We start from the raw sequence: 26926 nt of genomic DNA, 5'->3' as shown, positions 1-26926 counted from the left end.
ATGTGCTGTTTGGGGAGGGTTTTTTGGAAGGGACATCCTGCGTGACACTGCAGTGCCACTCCTAAATGGGCCCGGTGTTTGTGTCGGCCACTAGGGTCGCTAATCTTACTCACACAGCTACCTCATTGCGCCTCTTTTTTTCTTTGCGTCATGTGCTGTTTGGGGAGGGTTTTTTGGAAGGGACATCCTGCGTGACACTGCAGTGCCACTCCTAAATGGGCCCGGTGTTTGTGTCGGCCACTACGGTCGCTAAACTTACTCACACAGCTACCTCATTGCGCCTCTTTTTTTCTTTGCGTCATGTGCTGTTTGGGGAGGGTTTTTTGGAAGGGACATCCTGCGTAACACTGCAGTGCCACTCCTAAATGGGCCCGGTGTTTGTGTCGGCCACTAGGGTCGCTTATCTTACTCACACAGTCAGCTACCTCATTGCGCCTCTTTTTTTCTTTGCGTCATGTGCTGTTTGGGGAGGGTTTTTTGGAAGGGCCATCCTGCGTGACACTGCAGTGCCACTCCTAGATGGGCCCGGTGTTTGTGTCGGCCACTAGGGTCGCTAATCTTACTCACACAGCTACCTCATTGCGCCTCTTTTTTTCTTTGCGTCATGTGCTGTTTGGGGAGGGTTTTTTGGAAGGGACATCCTGCGTGACACTGCAGTGCCACTCCTAAATGGGCCCGGTGTTTGTGTCGGCCACTAGGGTCGCTAATCTTACTCACACAGCTACCTCATTGCGCCTCTTTTTTTCTTTGCGTCATGTGCTGTTTGGGGAGGGTTTTTTGGAAGGGACATCCTGCGTGACACTGCAGTGCCACTCCTAGATGGGCCAGGTGTTTGTGTCGGCCACTAGGGTCGCTTAGCTTAGTCATCCAGCGACCTCGGTGCAAATTTTAGGACTAAAAATAATATTGTGAGGTGTGAGGTATTCAGAATAGACTGAAAATGAGTGGAAATTATGGTTTTTGAGGTTAATAATAATATGGGATCAAAATGACCCCCAAATTCTATGATTTAAGCTGTTTTTTAGGGTTTTTTGAAAAAAACACCCGAATCCAAAACACACCCGAATCCGACAAAAAAAATTCGGTGAGGTTTTGCCAAAACGCGGTCGAACCCAAAACACGGCCGCGGAACCGAACCCAAAACCAAAACACAAAACCCGAAAAATTTCAGGCGCTCATCTCTAATTCACAGTGGTGGTGTCATCTGCTACCATATGCCCAGTGCTGCTGTATAATTATCTGTGTTTTTCTCCATCAGACCAGTGCTAGTGTCCTCAGAGGCGTATCTAGGGTAGGGCGAGTGGGGCACGTGCCCTGGGCGCCTTGGCAGGCCCAGGAGAGGGGGGCGCCGCCGGCGTCCAGGGCATCATGCCCCACTCACCCCCGTCAACCCTAAATGTGAGGGGAGGAGAGCGCAGCGTCTCTCCCTCCCCTCACCGCCGCTGCCAGCACTAGCAGCGCTGCTGTGTCCGGTCTCCGGCGCTAGCCAATCAGAGCTTGCGGACCGGCTCCTGATTGGCTGCCGGTCCGCGAGCTCTGATTGGCTAGCGAACCAGCGCCAGACAGCCGCCGGAGACCTGGAGCGGTGAGGGGAAGGAGAGGCGCTGCGCTGCGCTCTCCTCCCCTCACATAACAACAAGCCAGCGGCCGGTGAGTGACGGGGGGGGGGGGGGGGGTTCCGGAGGCACAGTGGGGCAAGTATCTGGCACCAAGTGGGGCCTGGCATTGTGGGGCATGTATCTGGCACTGTGGGGCATGTATCTGGCACTGTGGGGCAATGTGTATCTGGCACTGTGGGACAATGTGTATCTGGCACTGTGGGGCAATGTGTATCTGGCACTGTGGGGCAATGTGTATCTGGCACTGTGGGGCAATGTATCTGGCACTGTGGGGCAATGTAACTGGCACTGTGGGGCAATGTATCTGGCACTGTGGGGCAATGTATCTGGCACTGTGGGGCAATGTATCTGGCACTGTGGGGCAATGTATCTGGCACTGTGGGGCAATGTATCTGGCACTGTGGGGCAATGTATCTGGCACTGTGGGGCATGTATCTGGCACTGTGGGGCAATGTAACTGGCACTGTGGGGCAATGTAACTGGCACTGTGGGGCATTGTATCCGGCACTGTGGGGCAATGTATCTGGCACTGAGTGGGGCATGTATCTGGCACTGAGTGGGGCAATGTATCTGGCACTGTGGGGCAATGTATCTGGCACTGTGGGGCATGTATCCGGCACTGTGGGGCAATGTAACTGGCACTGAGTGGGGCATGTATCTGGCACTGAGTGGGGCATGTATCTGGCACTGAGTGGTGCATGTATCTGGCACTGAGTGGGGCATGTATCTGGCAATGAGTGGGGCATGTATCTGGCACTGTGGGGCATGTATCTGGCACTGTGGGGCAATGTGTATCTGGCACTGTGGGACAATGTGTATCTGGCACTGTGGGGCAATGTGTATCTGGCACTGTGGGGCAATGTGTATCTGGCACTGTGGGGCAATGTATCTGGCACTGTGGGGCAATGTAACTGGCACTGTGGGGCAATGTATCTGGCACTGTGGGGCAATGTATCTGGCACTGTGGGGCAATGTATCTGGCACTGTGGGGCATGTATCTGGCACTGTTGGGCAATGTAACTGGCACTGTGGGGCAATGTAACTGGCACTGTGGGGCATTGTATCCGGCACTGTGGGGCAATGTATCTGGCACTGAGTGGGGCATGTATCTGGCACTGAGTGGGGCAATGTATCTGGCACTGTGGGGCAATGTATCTGGCACTGTGGGGCATGTATCCGGCACTGTGGGGCAATGTAACTGGCACTGAGTGGGGCATGTATCTGGCACTGAGTGGGGCATGTATCTGGCACTGAGTGGTGCATGTATCTGGCACTGAGTGGGGCATGTATCTGGCACTGAGTGGGGCATGTATCTGGCACTGAATGGGGCAATGTATCTGGCACTGTGGGGCAATGTGTATCTGGCACTGTGGGGCAATGTATCTGGCACTGTGGGGCAATGTATCTGGCACTGTGGAGCAATGTAACTGGCACTGTGGAGCAATGTAACTGGCACTGTGGGGCAATGTAACTGGCACTGTGGGGCAATGTAACTGGCACTGTGGGGCAATGTAACTGGCACTGTGGGGCATGTAAATGGCACTGTGGGGCATGTATCTGGCACTGTGGGGCAATGTATCTGGCACTGTGGGGCATTGTAACTGGCACTGTGGGGCAATGTAACTGGCACTGTGGGGCATGTATCCGGCACTGTGGGGCAATGTATCCGGCACTGTGGGGCATGTATCCGGCACCGTGGGGCAATGTAACTGGCACTGTGGGGCATGTAACTGGCACTGAGTGGGGCATGTAACTGGCACTGAGTGGGGCATGTATCTGGCACTGTGGGGCATGTATCTGGCACTGTGGGGCATGTATCTGGCACTGTGGGGCATGTATCTGGCACTGAGTGGGGCATGTAACTGGCACTGAGTGGGGCATGTAACTGGCACTGAGTGGGGCATGTATCTGGCACTGTGGGGCATGGGGCATGTATCCGGCACTGTGGGGCATGTATCTGGCACTGTGGGGCATGTATCTGGCACTGTGGGGCATGTATCCGGCACCGTGGGGCATGTAACTGGCACTGAGTGGGGCATGTAACTGGCACTGAGTGGGGCATGTAATGCCACTGAGTGGGGCATTGTATCCGGCACTGTGGGGCATTGTATCCGGCACTGTGGGGCAATGTAACTGGCACTGTGGGGCAATGTAACTGGCACTGTGGGGCATGTAACTGGCACTGAGTGGGGCATGTATCTGGCACTGTGGGGCATGTATCCGGCACCGTGGGGCAATGTAACTGGCACCGTGGGGCAATGTAACTGGCACCGTGGGGCAATGTAACTGGCACTGAGTGGGGCATGTAACTGGCACTGAGTGGGGCATGTAACTGGCACTGAGTGGGGCATGTATCTGGCACTGAGTGGGGCATGTATCTGGCACTGAGTGGGGCATGTATCTGGCACTGTGGGGCATGTAACTGGCACTGTGGGGCAATGTATCTGGCACTGTGGGGCAATGTAACTGGCACTGTGGGGCAATGTAACTGGCACTGTGGGGCAATGTAACTGGCACTGTGGGGCATGTAACTGGCACTGAGTGGGGCATGTAACTGGCACTGAGTGGGGCATGTATCTGGCACTGAGTGGGGCATGTATCTGGCACTGTGGGGCATGTATCCGGCACTGTGGGGCAATGTAACTGGCACTGTGGGGCCAGGCAATGTATCTGTCACTGTGGGGCAATGTATCTGGCACTGTGGGGCAATGTATCCGGCACTGTGGGGCAATGTAACTGGCACTGTGGGCCATTTTCAGTGGCCACACCCCTTCTGGAGCGTAGCCACACCCCTTCTGGTGTGTGGTCACGCCCAGTTTTTCGGCGCGTGTGTGTGTGTTTTTTTGGGGGTGGGGAGGCGCCATTTTCCATCTAGCCCTGGGCTCCGAAAACCCTAGTTACGCCTCTGAGTGTCCTGTACATCAGTCAGTCCAGTGACCATTCACAGTGGCGGTGTCATCTGCTGCCATATGTTCAGTGCTGCTGTATTGACAATGCTAAATTCCTTTGTCGTATAAACAACCCTTTATGAAGTCTAAGAACACTGTACGCTGTTTGCTTAAGAAGTACCGTAAGGGTACGCTATTTGCGTAACGATCGCTCCGCCGTAGGCGAGACGCTCAAGCGTCACGTTCGCTCACGGCCCAGTGATCACAGGACACGTTATTGGTTATGACTAGAGTAATGATTCGCTATGGCGTAGCATACGCTCGAGACCACGAGGAGGTCACCAGCGGCGCAGACGCTCACAACGCTATACCTTAATGTTTAAACCTTATACCAACGAAATACACAGAATAACTTAATGTGAATACAGGGTGTAAGTGCAACCTTGTGTAACCTGACTAACTACAAAGCTGCTTGAGCGTCACCGACGCTCAAGTGAACACTTAACACTATAGAAAATACACAGATACTGGTTTAGGTTCCAAAGCCTATTAACTGTATTATATCTAATATATTTGAAAAAGGGGATAACAGTACAAATGATACACTACAATATAACAGAGACTTCCTAACCACAGAACTAAACAATAAATACAAAAAGACAATACTACACTGACCTAAATGCAATACAATACAATACTATCTAATACAATACAATACTAGCCTAGTCTAGGGGAGATATGAGAGACCAGAACAGAGAGAGAGAGAGAGAGAGAGAGAGATGAGAGAAATTGGCTCACAGAAAGACAATGATTACGGAGAGAAACTTACGCACAAAGGGTATGATCGCCTGCGCCTCGATATCCAGCTCCCGGCTATCAGCAGATAACCATTGATGAGAGAGTGAGAGCTGGATGTGGTCGGCCTGCCTATTTATGCCCCACACACAATGCAATCTCATGGTCCTACAATCCCATTGTCCATTGGCCGAAGGAATTCGGCCCTGCATCATAACAAAAGGTCATAGGGTGATTCATACAGGTGGGCTGTGACGATTTCCAACAGCTCAGGTGGGTGGGAAACTGGGTTACCCGCCGCATACCTGAGTATGTGTAAATAATAGAAATGGACATAAACTTCTTATGTCCATAACTATTCGCACGAGCGATTAATACGCTCCAAACCAACACCGGAATATTACTAATTAAATACTCTTCCGATGGGTACCAAACACTGCTGTATGATTCCTGTCAGACCCTTCGTACAATACAAAGAGGGATTCCTTTAACCAGGGACCTTCTATTTTAACCAAACTTTCAGAATCTATCAAGGGGACCATGATCTACAAACTACATTAATTGTGAACATTTGTAACGAATGAGTCGCACGCTACGACTACATAAACTCTACCGTAAATACGCATACCGCGCCTGCGAGTGCACGCTATTGCGGGTATGCGCCTTCACGGGAGAGCGTACGCATGCGCAGCGCGGACCAGTGTGCGGTGCAAATATGGCAACGTGCATAGAGACATTTTTCTGACTTTGACAGTCCACCCTTTGGCAGTCAATAATAACTGCCACCTTCTAAAATATTTAAGGAGAAAAATGTAAGTCAGGGGTTAATTGATTTCCATGGTTGGGTAGGGGAGAAGAGTGGAGTAGGTGTGAAGAGGGTATGACCTAGTGAGAAAGCAGAAGCATGTGTGTATGAGTCCATGTTTGGAGGGTCATGTATCATCGTGCCGTACGTGTGGTAAATCAAGCTTCGAGGTATTGCGAAGTATACATTTGAATTCCTTCTTATCCTGTGGTACAGGTCTGTGGATGGGCTGTCAAACTCTACCGAGCTCATTTCGGCTGTGGTTGTAACAAAATGGGGATGCACATTTTAGTTGATGATACATGAATGGGGGAGGTATGTGGTTGCTAATATCTGTGCCTGTATTCCCTATCGTCTATGTGTGTCGTTACCTGAGGGTTGTAGAGATGAAGATAAAGAACACTTACGAAAAATGCAATGATATTCTATGTCAGGGAAATGTACATCTGTTGTTGAAGTTGTGTTCGGTATCTGTTGAGAGTCGTCTTCTTTGCGCTGTTTTGCTCCTTAGGCATGAGCAACAAGCTTTGTCAGTGCCATCAGATTTACAAAAATGTTGGGCTAGCGTGAGTTTAAAAATACTAGGGAAACTGGGGATCCATGGCAAAGTTCATCAAGTGTCCATATTTAAAGTTGTCAAATCTTCTTCTTTGGTGCTTGTCTGTTGTCTGTATAGCGTCTCGTCAACTTCCTCGTCCAAGGGGGTCTTTGTATCTTGGGGAAAAGCAGAAAAACAGGTGAAAGAAACGGACCGTATAATCGCATTTTCATCACATTCTGGTTTCTATCATTGGGTCATAAATCAAATCCAGGTTAATTACAGTTTCCTCGCTCCTCAAGCTCATCACTCTTGTACTTTGTTTGCACCTCATTAAAGCCTGCCCGCATCTAAATATCAATCCAATCGATATAACAACACCCAAGATACATAGGAGAAACTTTCCAACATCCATTATGACTCCTTGAGCCCAGTCTCCTAAACCGGAGAACCAATTTCGCGGGTTCAACCATGACACCCAACCAGTCAGCTCATTACCTACAGCAGCAAGGGTGAGATTGTGTTTTCGACGAAATTCCCACTTTAATTGCAGAATATCGTCCATCTTTTGGTCTATGACCTCTACCGGGTCCTCGGTGCTATTTGTGATATACGTGCAACACTTTATGCCGTACTGTGTTGCCAATGTAACACAATATCCGCCTGTTACTGCTGTAAGATAATCAAGAACCATCCTATGCTGAACTAGTTCTGTTTTGTAAGCTTGAAGTTCTCTTCCAGTGTATCTAAACGTGTCATCATACATTTCAGTGATATTATCTAACAAATTGGCGAGTGCGGAAATGTATCTATAATTCATCACACCTCGAGCGGTACGAGTGAAATCTAACGCTACCAGAACCTGAATCCCGGTGGATTCATGGATAAGATCAGAGGCCGGATGCTCTAACCTTTCTGACAGTTGTCTTTTAACTCGGTGCTCGTAATGAGTGTGAGTATAAGGAGCTTGGGCACCACGGTGTATGTCCTTCATTTTGTCATGTGTAACAGTCATCACTTCAGGCAATACTTTTCCAATATAACACAATCCTTCAGAGTTTGGGGCAAGCCACTTGTACGCCTTTCTCCCGCATATGAAATATGCGTCATCGGGGAGAACATAAGGGACGGAGAAGGACATGACCATGTTACAAACCTTCCAGGTGAAATCTCCTGACCCTAATTCTTCCATCTGCTTAATGCACGTATCAGTTTGTACGATATGTGCACAGTATCCTGGTGATACCTCTCCAACTCTAGTAATCCTATTTCCTAAGGTATATCGATACCGAAAAGATTTTCCTCTACTGGCTATATGGCGTACGAGCTCTGTATCTGTAGGCATTCTATCTGCTCTGTGTGAAAAGGTCATGGTGTGGTTACTCCATGACACTTCCCAGTTTCCCGGTTTTCTAGGATTGGAGATGTTAAAACATATGAGGGACCTATCCACATGGTATTGGTGGAGCTTCAAACTAGGAGGGCTGGAGATGTTAAACCTCCGGTCCACCGGTCTCCCACCACTTAGCTCAAGTACCTCCCCTAACGTTAAAGGAAATGGTACTAGCCCTGATTTGCTGTGACCCTGAGGTACTTGAGAGCATACCCAACAATCTGTTTGGTTTAACACGTTACCCACTAAGGAGTGATAGTCACTCAATGGATGCCGGTCCATATGGATATTAAAACTAGATTGGCATTTCTTTATGCATCCATCTTCAACCAGATTATCACAGAGCCTACAGATACAATTTTCTTCAGCTAACAATCCATCACAATTTCTTCTATCGGATCGTTTTCTGATACTCGCCTTTGCTTGTTGGTTTGGTTGATCTTGGAAAACTACGCCTCCATCATCATAATCGGAACCCATTCCAGAACCTCTTTCGACCTCTATGGTACTCTCGCCGGAACAGACTGCTCTGGTCAACACCATGGTTAACATCAAAATCCGGATCACAGTCTCTTGGGGCAAGTCCATCTTTGAGGAGGAAATAGAGAAGAATGAGAAGGGGGAAAAAGAAATTTTAAGGGAGAGGGGCTGGGAAGTGGAGAAAAACAATAAAAGGGAGAAGGGAGTCGACAACTGCTTTCGGTCTTCAAGGCTCAGGTGCCGCCTCAGTCCTCCTGGAACAGACACTCTAGTGATACAACCTCTACCGTCTGTTCCTTATCACGGGACTTCTCTGGATCAGCAACCTTTTTGCAGTGGGATGAATGGACCCAAGTCTCTCTCTCAGCAACCTTCAATGCTGTGGTGCTAGTCAATAAGACCTGGTATGGTCCTTCCCATCTATCAATAAGACAACCTGAGCATAGAAAATTTCGTATCATTACATAATTCCCAGGTTCAATGTCATGACAATTACTATCTGGTAAATCAGGAATCACCAACTTCAGATTATCATTTTGATTCCTCAACTGTTTACTCATGTTAATTAAGTATTTTACAGTTACTTCATTGTTACATTTCAAATCATCCTGAGGGTTAATCATGACATGCGGTTGTCGACCAAACAAGATTTCAAAAGGAGACAGATTAAGGGGGGACCTGGGAGTGGTTCTGATGCTATACAAAACAATGGGTAAAGCTTCTGGCCACGTCAATCCTGTCTCTGTCATTACTTTACTCAATTTATTTTTAATAGTGCTGTTCACTCTTTCGACCTTCGCACTCGCCTGTGGACGGTACGGAGTGTGCAGCTTACTATCAATTCCCATCAACTTACACATTCCTTGAAAGACATCACCTGTAAAATGGGTACCCCTATCACTTTCAATGATTCTAGGGATACCATATCTACATACAAATTCCTGCACAATTTTCTTAGCTGTAAACATGGCAGTATTTGTAGCTGCTGGAAAAGCTTCGACCCAATTCGAGAAAACATCTATACAAACAAGTACATATTTCAAATTTCGACATGGGGGTAATTGAATGAAGTCAATTTGTATTACCTGGAAAGGGCCGCCGGCAGGTGGGATATGGGATGGTTCTGTAGGTATTGCTTTTCCAATATTCTTTCTCAGACAGGTAAGGCATGACATTGCTCTTTTACTCGCATGAGAGGAGAATCCTGGGGCGCACCAGTATGCTCTTACCAATTTGCACATCCCCTCCTTGCCTAGATGAGTCAGCCCGTGAGCTGCTTCAGCCAGACATGGAAGGTATGCCCTGGGGGCCACCGGTTTACCATGTCCATCCGTCCAGAGCCCTGAGGACTCCTGGCCATATCCCTTTGCCTTCCAGACTGCTCTTTCCTGTGTGGAACACAAATTCTGCATCTCACACAACTTCTGTGTGTTGATGGTATTAAATACCATCAGTTGTGTGGTGTCTGTCTGTATGGGGGTAGCAGCTGCAAGCTTTGCGGCTTCGTCTGCTCGGCTGTTACCAAGGGATACTGGGTCTTGGCTATATGTATGTGCTTTACATTTGATAACAGCCACTCTGTCGGGTTCCTGTATCGCTGTTAGAAGCCTTTTTATATGAGCTGCATGCGCTATCGGTGTGCCAGCTGCCGTCATGAAATTTCTGAGCCGCCATAGGGCTCCGAAATCATGGACTACCCCGAACGCGTATCTGGAATCGGTGTAGATATTGGCAGACTTACCCTTAGCCAATTCACATGCTCTGGTTAGGGCGACCAGTTCAGCAACCTGGGCTGAGTGAGGTGGGCCTAGCGGTTCCGCTTCTATGGTGTCTTGGTCATCTACGACTGCGTATCCAGTACACAAGTCTCCCGAGTCTGACTGTCTATGACAACTACCGTCCGTGTAGAACGTGAGTTCTGCATCTTCCAGTGGATTGTCACTGATGTCAGGCCTTGCGGTAAAATTTTGGGTCAAATATTCCATACAATCATGTGTATCTTCCTTTGCATTAAATCCTCCTTCCCCATCACTCTCACCTCCCACCCTTTGTGCCTGACCAGGCACACCTGGGAGAAATGTTGCAGGGTTTAATGCACTGCATCTCCTTATGGTGATGTTTACTGGGGCCATTAATGCCAATTCCCATCTCGTAAACCTTGCTGATGAGACGTGTCTGGTTTGGGCAGAATTCAATAAGGCAGATACCGCATGCGGTGTATGGATTGTGAGGTTGTGGCCTAGCACGACATCTTCGCTTTTTGTCACTAGCAATGCTATCGCCGCAACGCTACGCAAGCATGTGGGGAGGGATCGCGCTACCGTATCTAGCTGAGCGCTGTAATATGCAACTGGCCTGCTGGCATCACCGTGTTTTTGTGTTAGCACACCTGCTGCGCACCCAGCACTTTCTGTTCCGTATAGTTCAAAGGGTTTCCCATAGTCTGGCATACCTAGTGCTGGTGCCTGCGTTAGGCATTGCTTGAGTCTCTCAAATGCTGTTTCAGATTCGTCTGTATGCGAAATCCGATCAGGTTTGTTTGAAGAGACCATTTCCTGCAAAGGTAGCGCCAATATGGAAAACCCTGGGATCCAATTACGGCAATACCCACACATTCCTAGAAACGTCCTGATCTGTTGCTGGGTTTGTGGCAGTGTCATGTCTCTAATGGCTTGGATTCTATCAGCGGTCAGGTGTCTCAGTCCTTGTGTTAGACAGTGTCCCAAATATTTTACCTTAGTTTGGCATAATTGTAACTTGTCTTTGGAAACCTTGTGACCTGTGTCTGAAAGATGAAACAGGAGCTGTTTCGTATCCTTCAGGGAAGCTTCCAATGAATCAGAACACAGTAGTAGATCATCCACGTACTGTATCAACACTGATCCACTCTCCGGTTGGAAAGACTGTAAACAATCATGCAAAGCCTGAGAAAATATACTTGGACTATCTATGAAACCTTGGGGTAACCGAGTCCACGTGTATTGGACTCCTCTGTATGTGAATGCAAACAAATATTGGCTGTCAGGGTGCAGAGGTACCGAAAAGAATGCGGAGCAGAGGTCAATAACAGTGAAAAATTTGGCAGTGGGAGGAATTTGCATTAGGATGACAGCTGGATTAGGCACTACGGGGAACTGACTCTCAACTATTTTGTTAATCCCCCTTAGATCCTGCACTAGCCTGTAACCCCTCCCCCCACTCTTTTTAACAGGGAAGATGGGACTATTTGCTGTGCTGGACGTTCTTACTAGAATGCCCTGTTGTAGCAAGCGCTCTATTACGGGAAAAACTCCTAACTCCACCTCTGGCTTCAGAGGATACTGTGGGATTTTTGGAGCTATCCTACCATCTTTTACTTGTACAACTACTGGAGCTACGTTTGCCATTAATCCAGTGTCCTGTCCATCTTTTGTCCAAAGTGACTCTGGTATCTGAGATGTCATCTCTTCTACTTGGGATGGATTCCTATTTGTCATAATGGAATGTGACATTAATTTTGATGGGGAGTCTAACATGTCTCGTACTTCCTGAGCGTGATTCTCAGGGATGTCCAAGAATACACCTTCAGGAGTACAATAAATGACGCAACCCATTTTACATAGTAAGTCTCTACCCAGGAGATTAGTTGGTGCCGATGCAGCCAGCAAAAAGGAATGCTTGGTATGCAAAGGCCCTATTGTAATCTCGGCTGGTTTGCTAACAGGGTAGTGCTGGACTACTCCTGTTACTCCCATGGCTGGAATTGTCCTACCAGTGGTTCTCATGCCCACTGTCGAATTTATCACTGACTTGGCCGCCCCTGTGTCTACAAGAAAGTTTAAAGTTTTACCAGCTACATTGATTGCAATCTCTGGTTCGCTTCCAAGACTAGCAATCAACTTAACTGGGTGCAGATTACAGGTATGGCCACACCCCTATTGGGTATGCTGACCTCCCTGAATCCCGCTGGCAGCGACTACTTGTGAGGGGGTTAGCTGGGAACTACCAGAGGCATGCCAATCTCTGTTCGGGGGATATCTTTTTGTTTCCCCTGTATGTGGCTCAAAACTCCGCCTCTGTGGACCCTGCTCCCAATGTCGTGTGTTGTGTTGTTGTCTAGGGGGTTGAAAAGATCTTTGTACATTCTTTGTTCTACATTCTCGTGCAAAGTGTCCCGGTCTGTTACAAGAAAAACATGTTATTACACTTGCCTTACCCACAGGATTCGGTGGTACATACGCAGGCTGCCTTGTGGTCAGCGCCTGTATACTTACGGACATCAACTTATCACTTTGCGATTCCCTGTGCCTAGTGATGTTTCTGTCGTGATCAATAGCAGCCTCTCTCAATGTGGACACTGACAGACCTCGCCAACATGGCTGCGTGGTCTGTACCCTAGCTTTTAATGTTTCTTTCAAACCATCCATCAGTACAGATACTGCTACTTCTCGATGGTTTGGGTTGGTCTTAATGTCTTCTATACCAGTGTACTTTGCCATTTCTAATAGTGCCCGGTGAAAATATTCTGTTGCCGTTTCGGACTCCTTTTGCTTAATGGAAAATATTTTATTCCATTTAACAACGGCTGGGAAATACTCCTTTAGCTGTAAATTTATCCTTTTTACATTATCCTTGTTGTACACGTCTGTAAGCGGTACATCTTTATCCAATGCACAGTCAGCTAAAAATTGAGTTGCGTCAACATTGGAAGGTAAACAAGCTCTTAGCAGTATCTGCCAATCCTTGTTGTTGGGTTCTACAGTGTTACCTAGATCCCTGATGTATTTTTGGCTAGCAACTAAGTCCTTTCTGGGGTCAGGAAATTCGGACACTATTGTTCTTAATTCCATTCTGGAAAATGGAGTGTACATGGCAATGTTCCTTATGGGAGTGGCTCCAGACACATCTGTTTTTCCATTGGGAACTGCTATTACCCTTACAGGAGCAATTCTAACAGCCTCTTCCTGTGTAGATTCTACTGCTTGTTGTGGTACAATTGTTTCAGTGTAGTGCATGGTGCCGTACTTACCCGTTGACACGACCTCACCTATCCCTCCGCTAGGGGCTTTCACTAATCTCGTGGGTGTCGCTGTGCCTACTGTGGTCTCTGCTATGGTGGCTGCAAGAGAGAGAGCTGAAATTGTTGCTGAATCGTCTTCTTGATCACACTCCTGAGGAAGGTTCAAAACAGGGTACATCTTGCACGGGTTAATACTTGCATGAGTTATTTGGTTAACATCATTAACATTTACAGGGTTACTAAGAGTTTGTGTTTTACAACCCAGTGCGTTTCTCTCCGCAATCAACTTCTCTCCTGCAATGTATGGTGGAGGAGGAGCTGTGGCTATCAGCTTCCTGACTGCCCCAGATCCTGCCGCCAGAGCCAAACCTCTCTGTATCTCACCTTCCTGGTGCCATAACTGTAAATAATCATGATGCTGAATTCGTCTCTTTGCTGATTTTACGAGACATATCCTCCTCCTTAAATTTTGTAACACTTCTGGACTAAAGCTACCTATTCTTGGGAATTTGTCCCTGTCTTGTACAGTCATTCTCTCCCATTCATCACATAAAGATTCGGTGTGACTTCCATATTTTTCACACATTACATATCGTGCCGACCCAACTGGTCGGTTCACAGAATCAACCTGAACCAAGGTTGATCGCCCCCTACCTGAGCAACTGGCCCCCATAGTCTGCAGGTGTTGCTTAGTCCTCCTTGGATCTCTGTATCAAGGTTTTCAGCAAGCCTTTACAGACAACCAAATTACTCCACAGTAGGCCGGCGGTGGCGGTTTACCGAGTACCCCACTCACTCGCCCACCTCGACCAATACGACCTGATCACACCGACGTGGTGCTGGCGTACTCGATACAGGGCCCCTATGGAACCTTCAGTTTACTGGAACATATGAGGGTTACCCGCAGGACACTTACTCTTTCCAGTAAAGGTGGGGTTGTTAGATAGTTCCTGAGTGACCAGCGAACTTCCCTTTAAAAATAAAAAATTACACAAATCACGTCAGAATGTACAAATAGCGTTTGTGACCACTTTACTCTAATGGTATTAGGTCAGATTACTAACTACTGCACACAATTACGTGCGGTCCAATCGTTCAGTACACAAGCACTACTTGTTATGTACTGAAAGATCAATGGAATCGATGTTTCCGGCCGCGATTCCTTCAGCAAGAGCTTGTATGGCCTATATGGGTTCTGCACCAACACCCCAGGCGTTGTGCCACTGGACTTTTATAGCGGACCTTTTACCTTACGACCTCCTGGTCTTGTTACCTTATGACCTCCTGGTCTTGTTACCTTATGACCTCCTGGTCTTGTTACCTTATGGTCCGCTATACTCTAATGCTAAAATATTATTTAACCAGGGATGCCTCCCTAGCCACCGTATATGTCACTTACACGTATGTCCCTTGACGAGTACCCGGCTTTCCTTTTGGTTCCACCTTAAAGTTGTATAAACTTATGTATACAAAACCACACTCACTCAACACATGTACACTTTGTTTCTATATCTATTTCTGCGCAGAAATTGTCTTCAGTCCAACAGTGTTACCAATTAGGAGCAGGATCTGTTAAACTAAATTTCAGATTTATTTTTTTTTTTCCCAAAAATAGATTTGCGTTATTTACCGCTTCGCGTTATCTACCGCTGTGCGTTACTTATCGCCTTTGCGCTAATTCTCGCTTTGCGCTAATTCACCTTTTTCGTGACTTGAGCTACGTGGGCGTAACCAGACGCTACGTTGCGTAATGTACGCTGCGTGCGTCTGCCTTTTGGATTGCGTACGCTAGTCTTTGTTAGCGACACGTGTACGCAATGCAAAGATCCACCGTAACACAATATATACTTTTATCAATGTAAATGATCCCTGATCATCTACCGCAATCCACACTGACTGCCTTGTCTCCTAGACAAATCGTGTGTTGTTCTATACTTTAACTATTACCTTTATTATGAAATAACAGCAAATCTCTTTTTAGCACTTTCTATCAACTATAAAAATTGGCAAACAGGAATAGTGATATACGAAATTTGAAAAAGAAATGCAGATAAATGTATGCGTGCGTGTATACGCAAGACAGAAGAGAAATAAAACAGTTTTTAAAAGACACAAGCGTTTTGTTCTTACTTCCGGTTCCCGGATTCCTTCAGCACTCTTTATCTAAGCGAAGCAGACGCTTATCCCGTCAGCACTGGGAGACAACCTCCCACCCTTTGCTGGGGGATAATGTCTGCTGATCTACCTAGTGCAGATATGAGAAGGATAGGACGAGTCCCCAATTGACAATGCTAAATTCCTTTGTCGTATAAACAACCCTTTATGAAGTCTAAGAACACTGTACGCTGTTTGCTTAAGAAGTACCGTAAGGGTACGCTATTTGCGTAACGATCGCTCCGCCGTAGGCGAGACGCTCAAGCGTCACGTTCGCTCACGGCCCAGTGATCACAGGACACGTTATTGGTTATGACTAGAGTAATGATTCGCTATGGCGTAGCATACGCTCGAGACCACGAGGAGGTCACCAGCGGCGCAGACGCTCACAACGCTATACCTTAATGTTTAAACCTTATACCAACGAAATACACAGAATAACTTAATGTGAATACAGGGTGTAAGTGCAACCTTGTGTAACCTGACTAACTACAAAGCTGCTTGAGCGTCACCGACGCTCAAGTGAACACTTAACACTATAGAAAATACACAGATACTGGTTTAGGTTCCAAAGCCTATTAACTGTATTATATCTAATATATTTGAAAAAGGGGATAACAGTACAAATGATACACTACAATATAACAGAGACTTCCTAACCACAGAACTAAACAATAAATACAAAAAGACAATACTACACTGACCTAAATGCAATACAATACAATACTATCTAATACAATACAATACTAGCCTAGTCTAGGGGAGATATGAGAGACCAGAACAGAGAGAGAGAGAGAGAGAGAGAGATGAGAGAAATTGGCTCACAGAAAGACAATGATTACGGAGAGAAACTTACGCACAAAGGGTATGATCGCCTGCGCCTCGATATCCAGCTCCCGGCTATCAGCAGATAACCGTTGATGAGAGAGTGAGAGCTGGATGTGGTCGGCCTGCCTATTTATGCCCCACACACAATGCAATCTCATGGTCCTACAATCCCATTGTCCATTGGCCGAAGGAATTCGGCCCTGCATCATAACAAAAGGTCATAGGGTGATTCATACAGGTGGGCTGTGACGATTTCCAACAGCTCAGGTGGGTGGGAAACTGGGTTTCCCGCCGCATACCTGAGTATGTGTAAATAATAGAAATGGACATAAACTTCTTATGTCCATAACTATTCGCACGAGCGATTAATACGCTCCAAACCAACACCGGAATATTACTAATTAAATACTCTTCCGATGGGTACCAAACACTGCTGTATGATTCCTGTCAGACCCTTCGTACAATACAAAGAGGGATTCCTTTAACCAGGGACCTTCTATTTTAACCAAACTTTCAGAATCTATCAAGGGGACCATGATCTACAAACTACATTAATTGTGAACATTTGTAACGAATGAGTCGCACGCTACGACTACATAAACTCTACCGTAAATACGCATACCGCGCCTGCGAGTGCACGCTATTGCGGGTATGCGCCTTCACGGGAGAGCGTACGCATGCGCAGCGCGGACCAGTGTGCGGTGCAAATATGGCAACGTGCATAGAGACATTTTTCTGACTTTGACAGTATAATAAGTCCCTTTACAGTGTTGCTGCATTGTGCTGCATCAGACCAGTGGTAGTGTCCTGGCCATCAGTCATTCCACTGACCAGGCAGTCACAGTGGTATACGCTGCTGCTATATGTCCACTGCTGCCGTATAATAATAACAACAACAACAACAACAACAAGTCCCTTACAGTGTTGCTGTGTTGTGCTGCATCAGACCAGTGGTAGTGTCCTGGCCATCAGTCATTCCACTGACCAGGCAGTCACAGTGGTATACGCTGCTGCTATATGTCCACTGCTGCCGTATAATAATAACAACAACAACAACAACAAGTCCCTTACAGTGTTGCTGTGTTGTGCTGCATCAGACCAGTGGTAGTGTCCTGGCCATCAGTCATTCCACTGACCAGGCAGTCACAGTGGTATACGCTGCTGCTATATGTCCACTACTGCTGTATAATAATAACAACAACAAATCCCCATAATGGCGCGCGGTCTTCCCGTTTTTTTTATACTGGCTGAGGTTATATGTGTGGTTTACAGTGGGTTAGAACCCCTGTAAACTTAGTGCCAGTGTGGGTATAGTTGTGGCTTCAGTGCGCCCCTCACAGCGGAACATGTATGTCTCTGAAGCCAGGAGATGCAGCCTGTCAGCAGCGACCAGGTAACCGGGACGCCTGCCATATACTCGCCACTCTTCTTACTAATTTTTGATAATTATTCCTTTACTGCACAGATGGTGGGATATGGGGTGGAAGGGAAAACACTAAACTGTAGAAGGGGGCATTGGGCTGAATGAAGGGGCCCTGGTACATGACTTTCAGGGTAGTAGGGAGTGTTTTAATATGCAGGGGAGGGGTGGATAGTGGAGTGGTCTTAATACTCATAATTTTCTGGTAGGAGGGCAGCTTGCTTCACTGCAGATATCCCCAGGTCCTGGAAATAAATTTCTCCGCTTTTAATGGGATAAAAACTAGAGATGAGCGGGTCCGGTTCTCAGAAAACCGAAACCTCCGAACTTCACGTTCCAAGTCCAGATCTGAGTCCGACTCGGGACTCCTTCCAGACTCGGATCCCAGAACAAGACAAAATGTCATCATCCCTCTGTCGGATTCTCACTGGTTTTGGATTCCATATAAACAGCTGAGTGTCACTGCCATTTTCACTCCGGACTGGAAGAGTGAAGGAGACATACCTCTGTCTCTCTCTGTGGGTGGTGGCATCGGGTGGGGTCAGTGTGTGCTGTCTAGGGGTGCTGTCCTGGCTGTCTCTGGTGTTTCATGTGCTGTTAGGGGTGCTGCAGCTGTACATGGGTGTTGCTGTCTTGGCTGTCACTGTGCTGCACAGGGGCACTGTCCTCCTGTATGCTGTGAAAATACAGGGGTGCTGCTGGCTGCACTGGGGCTGTGGTCTTATCTCTCCCAGGCTGAAATACCGAGTCCCTGGCTCCAGGCGCTGTGGCTGTTGCTGCTCACCAATGGGTTAGAGAAGGCCGCTGGCCAGCAAATGATCCTGCGAAAGGGTCTAGAAGGATGACAGCTCCACAATTATGCCCCTGACACTTTAATATGCCCCATTGTTTTAGTACCTTTTAACTTCTTGCTTATTGTTAGGGGGTTTTATACAGTGGGCTGCATCCCATGTGGCACCCGCGGTCACTGCAGAGGCTCCTCGGTATCTCCAAGGAAGCTCCCGCCATCTCCCCAGCGACTCACAGCACTTCTGGGTACTGGTGTCCTTCCCTGACAGATGCTAGAAGTACAGCAGGACCTCTAGCATCTGTCTCCTCTAATGCGGTGCCCATTTTGGGTGGGATATTTTCTTCAGTATTCTATGCAGTCCGCTATACCACTTAGAATACTGCTGCCTGACAGATGGTCCAGTAGGAGATGCTGGCCGCGGAAACCCCTGTAATTGAACGGCTCACCCAACCCTAACAATGCCCTGAAACTAGTTATGCTTACATTAACGTAAAGGACATTAAATGCACAGCAGAATGATATATAAGATAAATAATGTGCATTGGATAAATATTATACTGTAAATATAAAGTGCTTTAAAAAATATAAGACTCATGCTAATTTGTATTATAAAGATAATGAATAGTATGGACAACAATCTCTAGTGGCTGAGAAAACTGCATCCTGTTTAGTGATAATAAAGCCCAATGTATTGATTGGGTGTCAATCTACCCTACGGTGGGAGCTCTATAGAACATCACTGCCCAGGAGCGAAGCCAGAACTTTGTGGGCGTGTAGCAACATTTTCATGGGTCCCCAGTGTTTCTGGGAGACACCTCTGCACAACATTTGCTCATATTATGTGCCCATAGAGGTGACCTGTTAATCTTTCCTTTAATTATCTGTCGATGGTGACACTCCAAGTGCTCCAGCTGTATTGGCAACTTTTGAATCTTACCTAACAACCCCAAATCTGCAGGGCCTTCAGCAGGAGCAGAATTTGAAAGGGGGCCCCTTCCTCTCTCAGAATGCCCATGGCATAAGGGTAGATAGCATGGAGTCTAGCAGGAACCACTTGCCAACAAAAATATAAATTTATTTGAGTTTATTTTGGAACATTGAAGAGCTGGTGCCCTATTCTCAAAAACGGCCCATTGCGCTCTATCCAATGTTTCCCCAATGTATTCCTCCCATTAGCTTCATGTTTGGCTTTTGATACTTAAGACTTCTATAGAATGACCTGCAAAGCAGAAAGCTTTGATGTAACTGGGGCAACATGATGACCTGGGTAAATTTCTTCTTGTAAAGGTGGAAAATGAGCAAATATAGATAGAACGCACCAGGGCGAAAGGTAAAACGTTTTTGTAGTAAGGTGGAGATTTTTATAGCATAACTTTTGAACATCTACCGTATCTGTGATATGTTTATTTTATTTTTACAGATGCTTTATTTGCACCAAATTTGCATCTCATGGAAATAACTGTGAACAATCCTTGGCATTCACTAGGGCATGAACATTTTAGCAAAGGTCAAGATCAGCTTTATAATTTATTAAGAAATGTGGGTGGAAAAACAGTGGGTCATCTGGTGACCAAATTTTCAGGCATTTCCAAAAATGGTTTGATTGAATTTGATTGGGTCATTTGTGGGTGTGCTGCTTCATCTTGCTGACACCCAATTTCTTTCACTATCAGCATAAAATTATTTATTAATGAAAATAGTAAACAAGGTATAATTTCAGTAAGTACTGTTGAATTGCTAAATTTGACAAATTGTACTATTTTAATTTGCTAACAACATACTGTATATATCTTTAATGGTATTAATAGTTAATAGTATACATTCTAATAAATGCCTTCTGTTTTAGAAATGTAAAAAAATGGAAGCTGGCAAAAAAATTCTGCAGAATATGGAAGAAAATGAAGAAGATGAATTAACTTTTAAAGCATTTGAGGAAATAATGGCTAATGTGATCGTTATTGTGGCAGGAATATGAAGGAAACCAATTATGCATTGCTATGTTTAACTAATAAACCTCTGCAGGCAATCTGATATAGGTTTGTCAGATTTTTTTTTTAAATATTAGTTTTTATGGATTGAATTAAATGTGATATACATACACAAGGACAGGTAGCCATGGAGATCCACTCTGGCAAAACAGAAGTAAACTAGTGGTAACTCACAGTGCCCAAAAATATCAATAACAAACATTGTACAAAATAAACAGTGAAATACAAAATATACAACAATCAATCAATTAATCATGTTATTCATGTACAGGATGTGACATAGCAATATGTGCCATTAAATAAAATGAATGTCTAAAAGAGTGGCTCTCACCGCGGAAGACCAGTAAAATAAAAACGAAATACTAAAAGACATTTTAGTATATATTATGACAAAAATACGGGTTATGTTATGTGACTGGCGGTCACTAGACCGCTGGTCACAATACCAACGTCGGCATCTAACAATCCCACTGGTCGACATGCCTACCAACAGGGACTTTTCCCACTGGTGGGTGTCCACCAGTGGGAATACAACCTGTGGCAAGCGCTTCATGCGCTTCCCCCTCCCCCCACCGGCAATCTAACTGTCGGGATCCTGGATGAGGTATTGTGATCGGCGGTCTCCTGACTGCCGGTCACGTATACCCAACCCCAAAAATACATATGAAAGAAATATGGCAAATGCCTCTGTACTGTTGACCCGCTAATTGATGACCGGTGCTGCACCATGCATTCTTTAAATTGCCTTTCCATCTTGGCCACATTGCTAGGACCAGGGCAGTAGAGGGCATGGCCAGAACCAGGTACTTTTAAGGAGGTGTGTCCTAACCACAGGAGGCGTGGCCCAGCACCATTAGACGAAATATTGAAAAAATAGTACTTTAAGATGTTTTAATATGTTTTCCAAAGTGCACACTTTGCTATTTCTTCCACAAAAATAGAGGATACTTTTTAGAAAAATTGTCATTTGTTTTTTTACTTTGTCATTATCAGCTCATGCTTATACAATTTAGTTGTGTTAATTGGACACAAGTCTAAGGTGTAGTATCTCACTATGTATGACCCTGTACTTACCAAGGGAACCACTGGTCCAATCTCAGCTGATGTTCATATAATCTATCTGTGTCGATTAGACACAAGTCTAAGGTGAAATATCTTCATATTCGTGACCCTGAATTTATCAAGGAAACCATTGGTCCAATCTAAGCTGATTTTCACTGTTCTTATTGTTGAATCCCAATAAAATGTGATTTCCATATTAAGCATCTTCCAAAGAATTAACCCTGAAGAAGTATCTTACAGTTGAAACACGTAGGGTTAAGCATTAAAGGATTCATTCAAAGAACCTGCGATTGGGGAAAAAGCTTCCCTTCCAATAAGGGTGAAATGTTCACCAAAGTAATGTACTGTATGAAAAAATGACTGATTGTATTTTATTTATCTGATGCTGTGTAAATTTAGCATTTTAGTAAATTGGGATTGATATTATTTTTAAAATCAAATGGTATAAGTGTGTCAGACTATTTCTAATACTGATAAAGTATATAAGCATTACTTTCACTACGGATAACATCTAATAATATTCCTTATGAAGTAAGGGTACTGTAGACCTTCTTTTACAATTTTATCTGAAAATTTTTGGAGACCAATCTATTGAAGTCCCTCCATTTAGACAACTATAAACCATACTTTTATCCCAGTCCCACTAACAAGGGACTCTTTAAGGGGAGCAGCTTTGTTTGTTTCATTGGGGGTGATTCCGACTTGATCATAGCTGTGCTAAATTTAGGGGGGACGCCCAGCACAGGGCTAGTCTGACCCGCATGTCAGTCCCTGCCCCGTCGCTGAAGTACAAAAGCATTACACAGTGGCGATGCTTTTGTACTTCAGGAGTAGCTCCCGGCCAGCGCAGCTTTTGCGTGCTGGGCGGGAGCTGCTCGTTGCTGCCCGGATCGCATCGGCTGTGTGTGACGTCGCGCAGGCGCTGCGGCCCACCCCCCGCATGTCCAGCCTCGTCTGCGTTGGCCGGAATGAGCCAACAAAATGGCATCCAAACGCCGCCGTGCCACCACCTCTCGCCCAGCGAACGCCTCTACCTGTCAATCAAGCAGAGGCAATCGCTAGACAAAGACAGCCATCGGCTGTCCGCCATGCACCGGCGCACTGCGGTGCCGGCGCAGTTCTGACCTGATCGCTGCGCTTTGAAGAACTGCAGCGAGCGTTCAGGTTAGAATGACTCCCTTTGTTTCTACCTCTGGTGCAGGATAAGGATAAAAAAAACCTTGTGTGCGTGTGTTTGTGTGTATATATATATATTAGTGATGTGCACCGGACATTTTTCGGGTTTTGGTTTTGGATTCGGTTCCGCGGCCGTGTTTTGGATTCGGACGCGTTTGGCAAAACCTCCCTGAAAATTTTTTGTCGGATTCGGGTGTTTTGGATTCGGGTGTTTATTTACAAAAAAACCTCAAAAACAGCTTAAATCATAAAATTTGGGGGTCATTTTGATCCCATAGTATTATTAACCTCAATAACCATAATTTCCACTCATTTCCAGTCTATTATTTTTAGTCCTAAAATTTGCACCGAGGTCGCTGGATGACTAAGCTAAGCAACCCAAGTGGCCGACACAAACACCTGGCCCATCTAGGAGTGTCACTGCAGTGTCAGACAGGATGGCAGATTTAAAAAATAGTCCCCAAAACAGCACATGATGCAAAGAAAAAAAGAGGTGCAATGAGGTAGCTGTGTGACTAAGCTAAGCGACCCAAGTGGCCGACACAAACACCTGGCCCATCTAGGAGTGGCACTGCAGTGTCAGACAGGATGGCAGATTTAAAAAATAGTCCCCAAACAGCACATGATGCAAAGAAAAAAAGAGGTGCAATGAGGTTTTCTAGCGAGAGGATGAGTGCTTCCATCCTCATGTGAATCTGAACATTCTGAACAATCTGAACCATGAACATAGGCCAGGGCCTCAGCCGTTCCTTGCCACTCCATGTCGTAAATGGCATATTAGCAAGTTTACGCTTCTCATCAGATGCTTTTAATTTTGATTTTTGGGTAATTTTACTGAACTTTTGTAGTATACTTGATGACACAGAGGTAGAGCAGTGGTCTACTGTACCATACTGCTATATATTATACACTAGTGGTCAGCAAAATTATGCACTGTCCTCCTACTATATATACTGTACACAACAACTAAAATGCACCACAGGTATGGATGGATAGTATACTTGACGACACAGAGGTAGGTAGAGCAGTGGCCTACTGTACCGTACTGCTATATATTATATACTGGTGGTCAGCAAAATTCTGCACTGTCCTCCTACTATATATACTGCGCACAACAACTAAAATGCACCACAGGTATGGATGGATAGTATACTTGACGACACAGAGGTAGGTAGAGCAGTGGCCTACTGTACCGTACTGCTATATATTATATACTGGTGGTCAGCAAAATTCTGCGCTGTCCTCCTATATATACTGCGCACAACAACTAAAATGCACCACAGGTATGGATAGATAGAATACTTGACGACACAGAGGTAGGTAGAGCAGTGGCCTACTGTACCGTACTGCTATATACTGGTGGTCAGCAAAATTCTGCACTGTCCTCCTACTATATATACTGCGCACAACAACTAAAATGTACCACAGGTATGGATGGATAGTATACTTGACGACACAGAGGTAGGTAGAGCTGTGGCTTACTGTACCGTAATGTTATATATTATATACTGGTGGTCAGCAAAATTCTGCACTGTCCTCCTACTATATATACTGCACACAACAACTAAAATGCACCACAGGTATGGATGGATAGTATATTTGACGACACAGAGGTAGGTAGAGCAGTGGCCTACTGTACCGTACTGCTATATATTATATACTGGTGGTCAGCAAAATTCTGCACTGTCCTCCTACTATATATACTGTGCACAACAACTAAAATGCACCACAGGTATGGATGGATAGTATACTTGACGACACAGAGGTAGGTAGAGCTGTGGCCTACTGTACCGTACTGCTATATATTATATACTGGTGGTCAGCAAAATTCTGCACTGTCCTCCTACTATATATACTGCACACAACAACTAAAATGCACCACAGGTATGGATGGATAGTATACTTGACGACACAGAGGTAGGTAGAGCAGTGGACTACTGTACCGTACTGCTATAATACTGGTGGTCACTGGTCAGCAAAATTCTGCACTGTCCTCCTACTATATACTACAGTGCAGCACAGATATGGAGCGTTTTTCAGCCGGAGAACGTATAATACTGGTGGTCACTGGTCAGCAAAACTCTGCACTGTCCTCCTACTATATAATACTGGTGGTCCCCAGTCCACACAATAAAGCACACTGAGCACAGATATTTGCAGCACACTGAGCACAGATATTGAGCGTTTTTCAGGCAGAGAACGTAGATATTTTCAGCACACTGAGCACAGATATTTGCAAGCACACTGAGCACAGATATTTGCAGCACACTGAGCACAGATATTTGCAGCACACTGAACACAACTGAGAGAACGCTGCATGCCCTCTCCCTATCATCTCCAATGCACGAGTGAAAATGGCGGCGATGCGCGGCTCCTTATATAGAATACGAATCTCGCGAGAATCCGACAGCGGGATGATGACGTTCGGGCGCGCTTGGGTTAACCGAGCTAGGCGGGAGGATCCGAGTATGCCTCGGACCCGTGTAAAATGGGTGAAGTTCGGGGGGGTTCGGATTCCGAGGAACCGAACCCGCACATCACTAATATATATATATATATATATATATATATATAAAATTATATATATATATATTCAGTATGATTTACCGGGATGACGGTAGCCAGTATACCGACAACATCATCCCGGTCACCAGTATGCTGGCAGGGGGTGAGCGCAAAGAGGCCCCTTGCAGGATTGCTACGCTCTCCACACTTCGGGCTCGATGGCTAACTGCGTTTGCCACAGGTTTTAGTCCCACTCTATGGATGTTGTGGACACCCACAAGTGGGAATAGCCCCTGTGTGCCGGAATTCTGGCTGTTGGCATTGTTGGCTCTCTGGATTCCATCATTGGTATCCTGACCGCCAGCAAATGAACTGCATCCCATATATATATATATATATATATATAAGAGATGTGCAGCGGGCATTTTTCGGGTTTTGTGTTTTGGTTTTGGATTCGGTTCCGTGGTTTTGTTTTGGATTCGGATGCGTATTGGCAAAACCTCCCTTAAGAATTTTTGTCAGATTCGAGTGTGTTTTGGATTCGGGTGTTTTTTTTTCCAAAAACCCCTCAAAAACAGCTTAAATCATAGAATTTGGGGGTCATTTTGATCCCATAGTATTATTAACCTCAATAACAATAATTTCCACGCATTTCCAGTCTATCCTGAACACCTCACACCTCACAATATTATTTTTAGTCCTAAAATTTGCACCGAGGTCGCTGGATGACTAAGCTAAGCGACCCAAGTGGGCGGCACAAACACCTGGCCCATCTAGGAGTGGCACTGCAGTGTCAGACAGGATGGCACTTAAACAAATAGTCCCCAAACAGCACATGATGCAAAGATAAAAAAATAAAAAAAGAAGTGCAAGATGGAATTGTCCTTGCCCCCCCCCCCCCACCCTTATTTTGTATAAACAGGACATGCACACTTTAACAAACCCATCATTACAGCGACAGGGTCTGCCACACGACTGTGGCTGAAATGATTGGTTGGTTTGGGCCCCCACCAAAAAAGAAGCAATTGATCTCTCCTTGCACAAACTGGCTTTACAGAGGCAAGATGTCCACCTCCTCCTCATCGTCCGATTCCTCACCCCTTTCACTGTGTACATCCCCCTCCTCACAGAGTATTAATTCATCCCCACTGGAATCCACCATCAAAGGTCCCTGTATACTTTCTGGAGGCAATTGCTGGTAAATGTCTCCACGGAGGAATTGATTATAATTCATTTTGATGAACATCATCTTCTCCACATTTTCTGGAAGTAACCTCCTACGCCGATCGCTGACAAGGTTATCGGCTGCACTAAACACTCTTTCGGAGTACACAATGGAGGGGGGGGGGGGGGGGGCAACGTTGGTAAAATAAAGCCAGTTTGTGCAAGGGCCTCCAAATTGCCTCTTTTTCCTGCCAGTATACGTACGGACTGTCTGACATGCCTACTTGGATGCTGTCACTCAGTCTTTCAATGGTGACAGACT

General features: G+C 45.9%; 1 protein-coding gene across 3 annotated transcripts in view; it reads left to right on the top strand.

Moving 5' to 3' along the window:
* The window catches only part of LOC134999373 (protein S100-A10-like), a 177873-nt gene extending 157133 nt beyond the window's left edge, over positions 1-20740 (top strand). For all 3 annotated transcript variants that reach the window (XR_010201656.1, XR_010201605.1, XM_063951423.1), the window contains one exon: positions 20556-20740. Coding sequence is in view for 1 of the 3 variants with exons in the window: in XM_063951423.1 (XP_063807493.1) it covers positions 20556-20684 (129 nt within the window). In the remaining 2 variants the exon portion in view is untranslated. The remainder of the gene's footprint in view (positions 1-20555) is intronic.
* The last annotated feature ends 6186 nt before the right edge of the window (positions 20741-26926 follow it).

The sequence above is a fragment of the Pseudophryne corroboree genome, chromosome 1, assembly GCF_028390025.1.
Source record: "Pseudophryne corroboree isolate aPseCor3 chromosome 1, aPseCor3.hap2, whole genome shotgun sequence".
Taxonomy (NCBI): Eukaryota; Metazoa; Chordata; class Amphibia; order Anura; family Myobatrachidae; genus Pseudophryne; species Pseudophryne corroboree.
The sequence above is the reverse complement of the archived record's forward strand: the minus strand, read 5'-3'. Positions and strand labels throughout refer to the sequence as shown.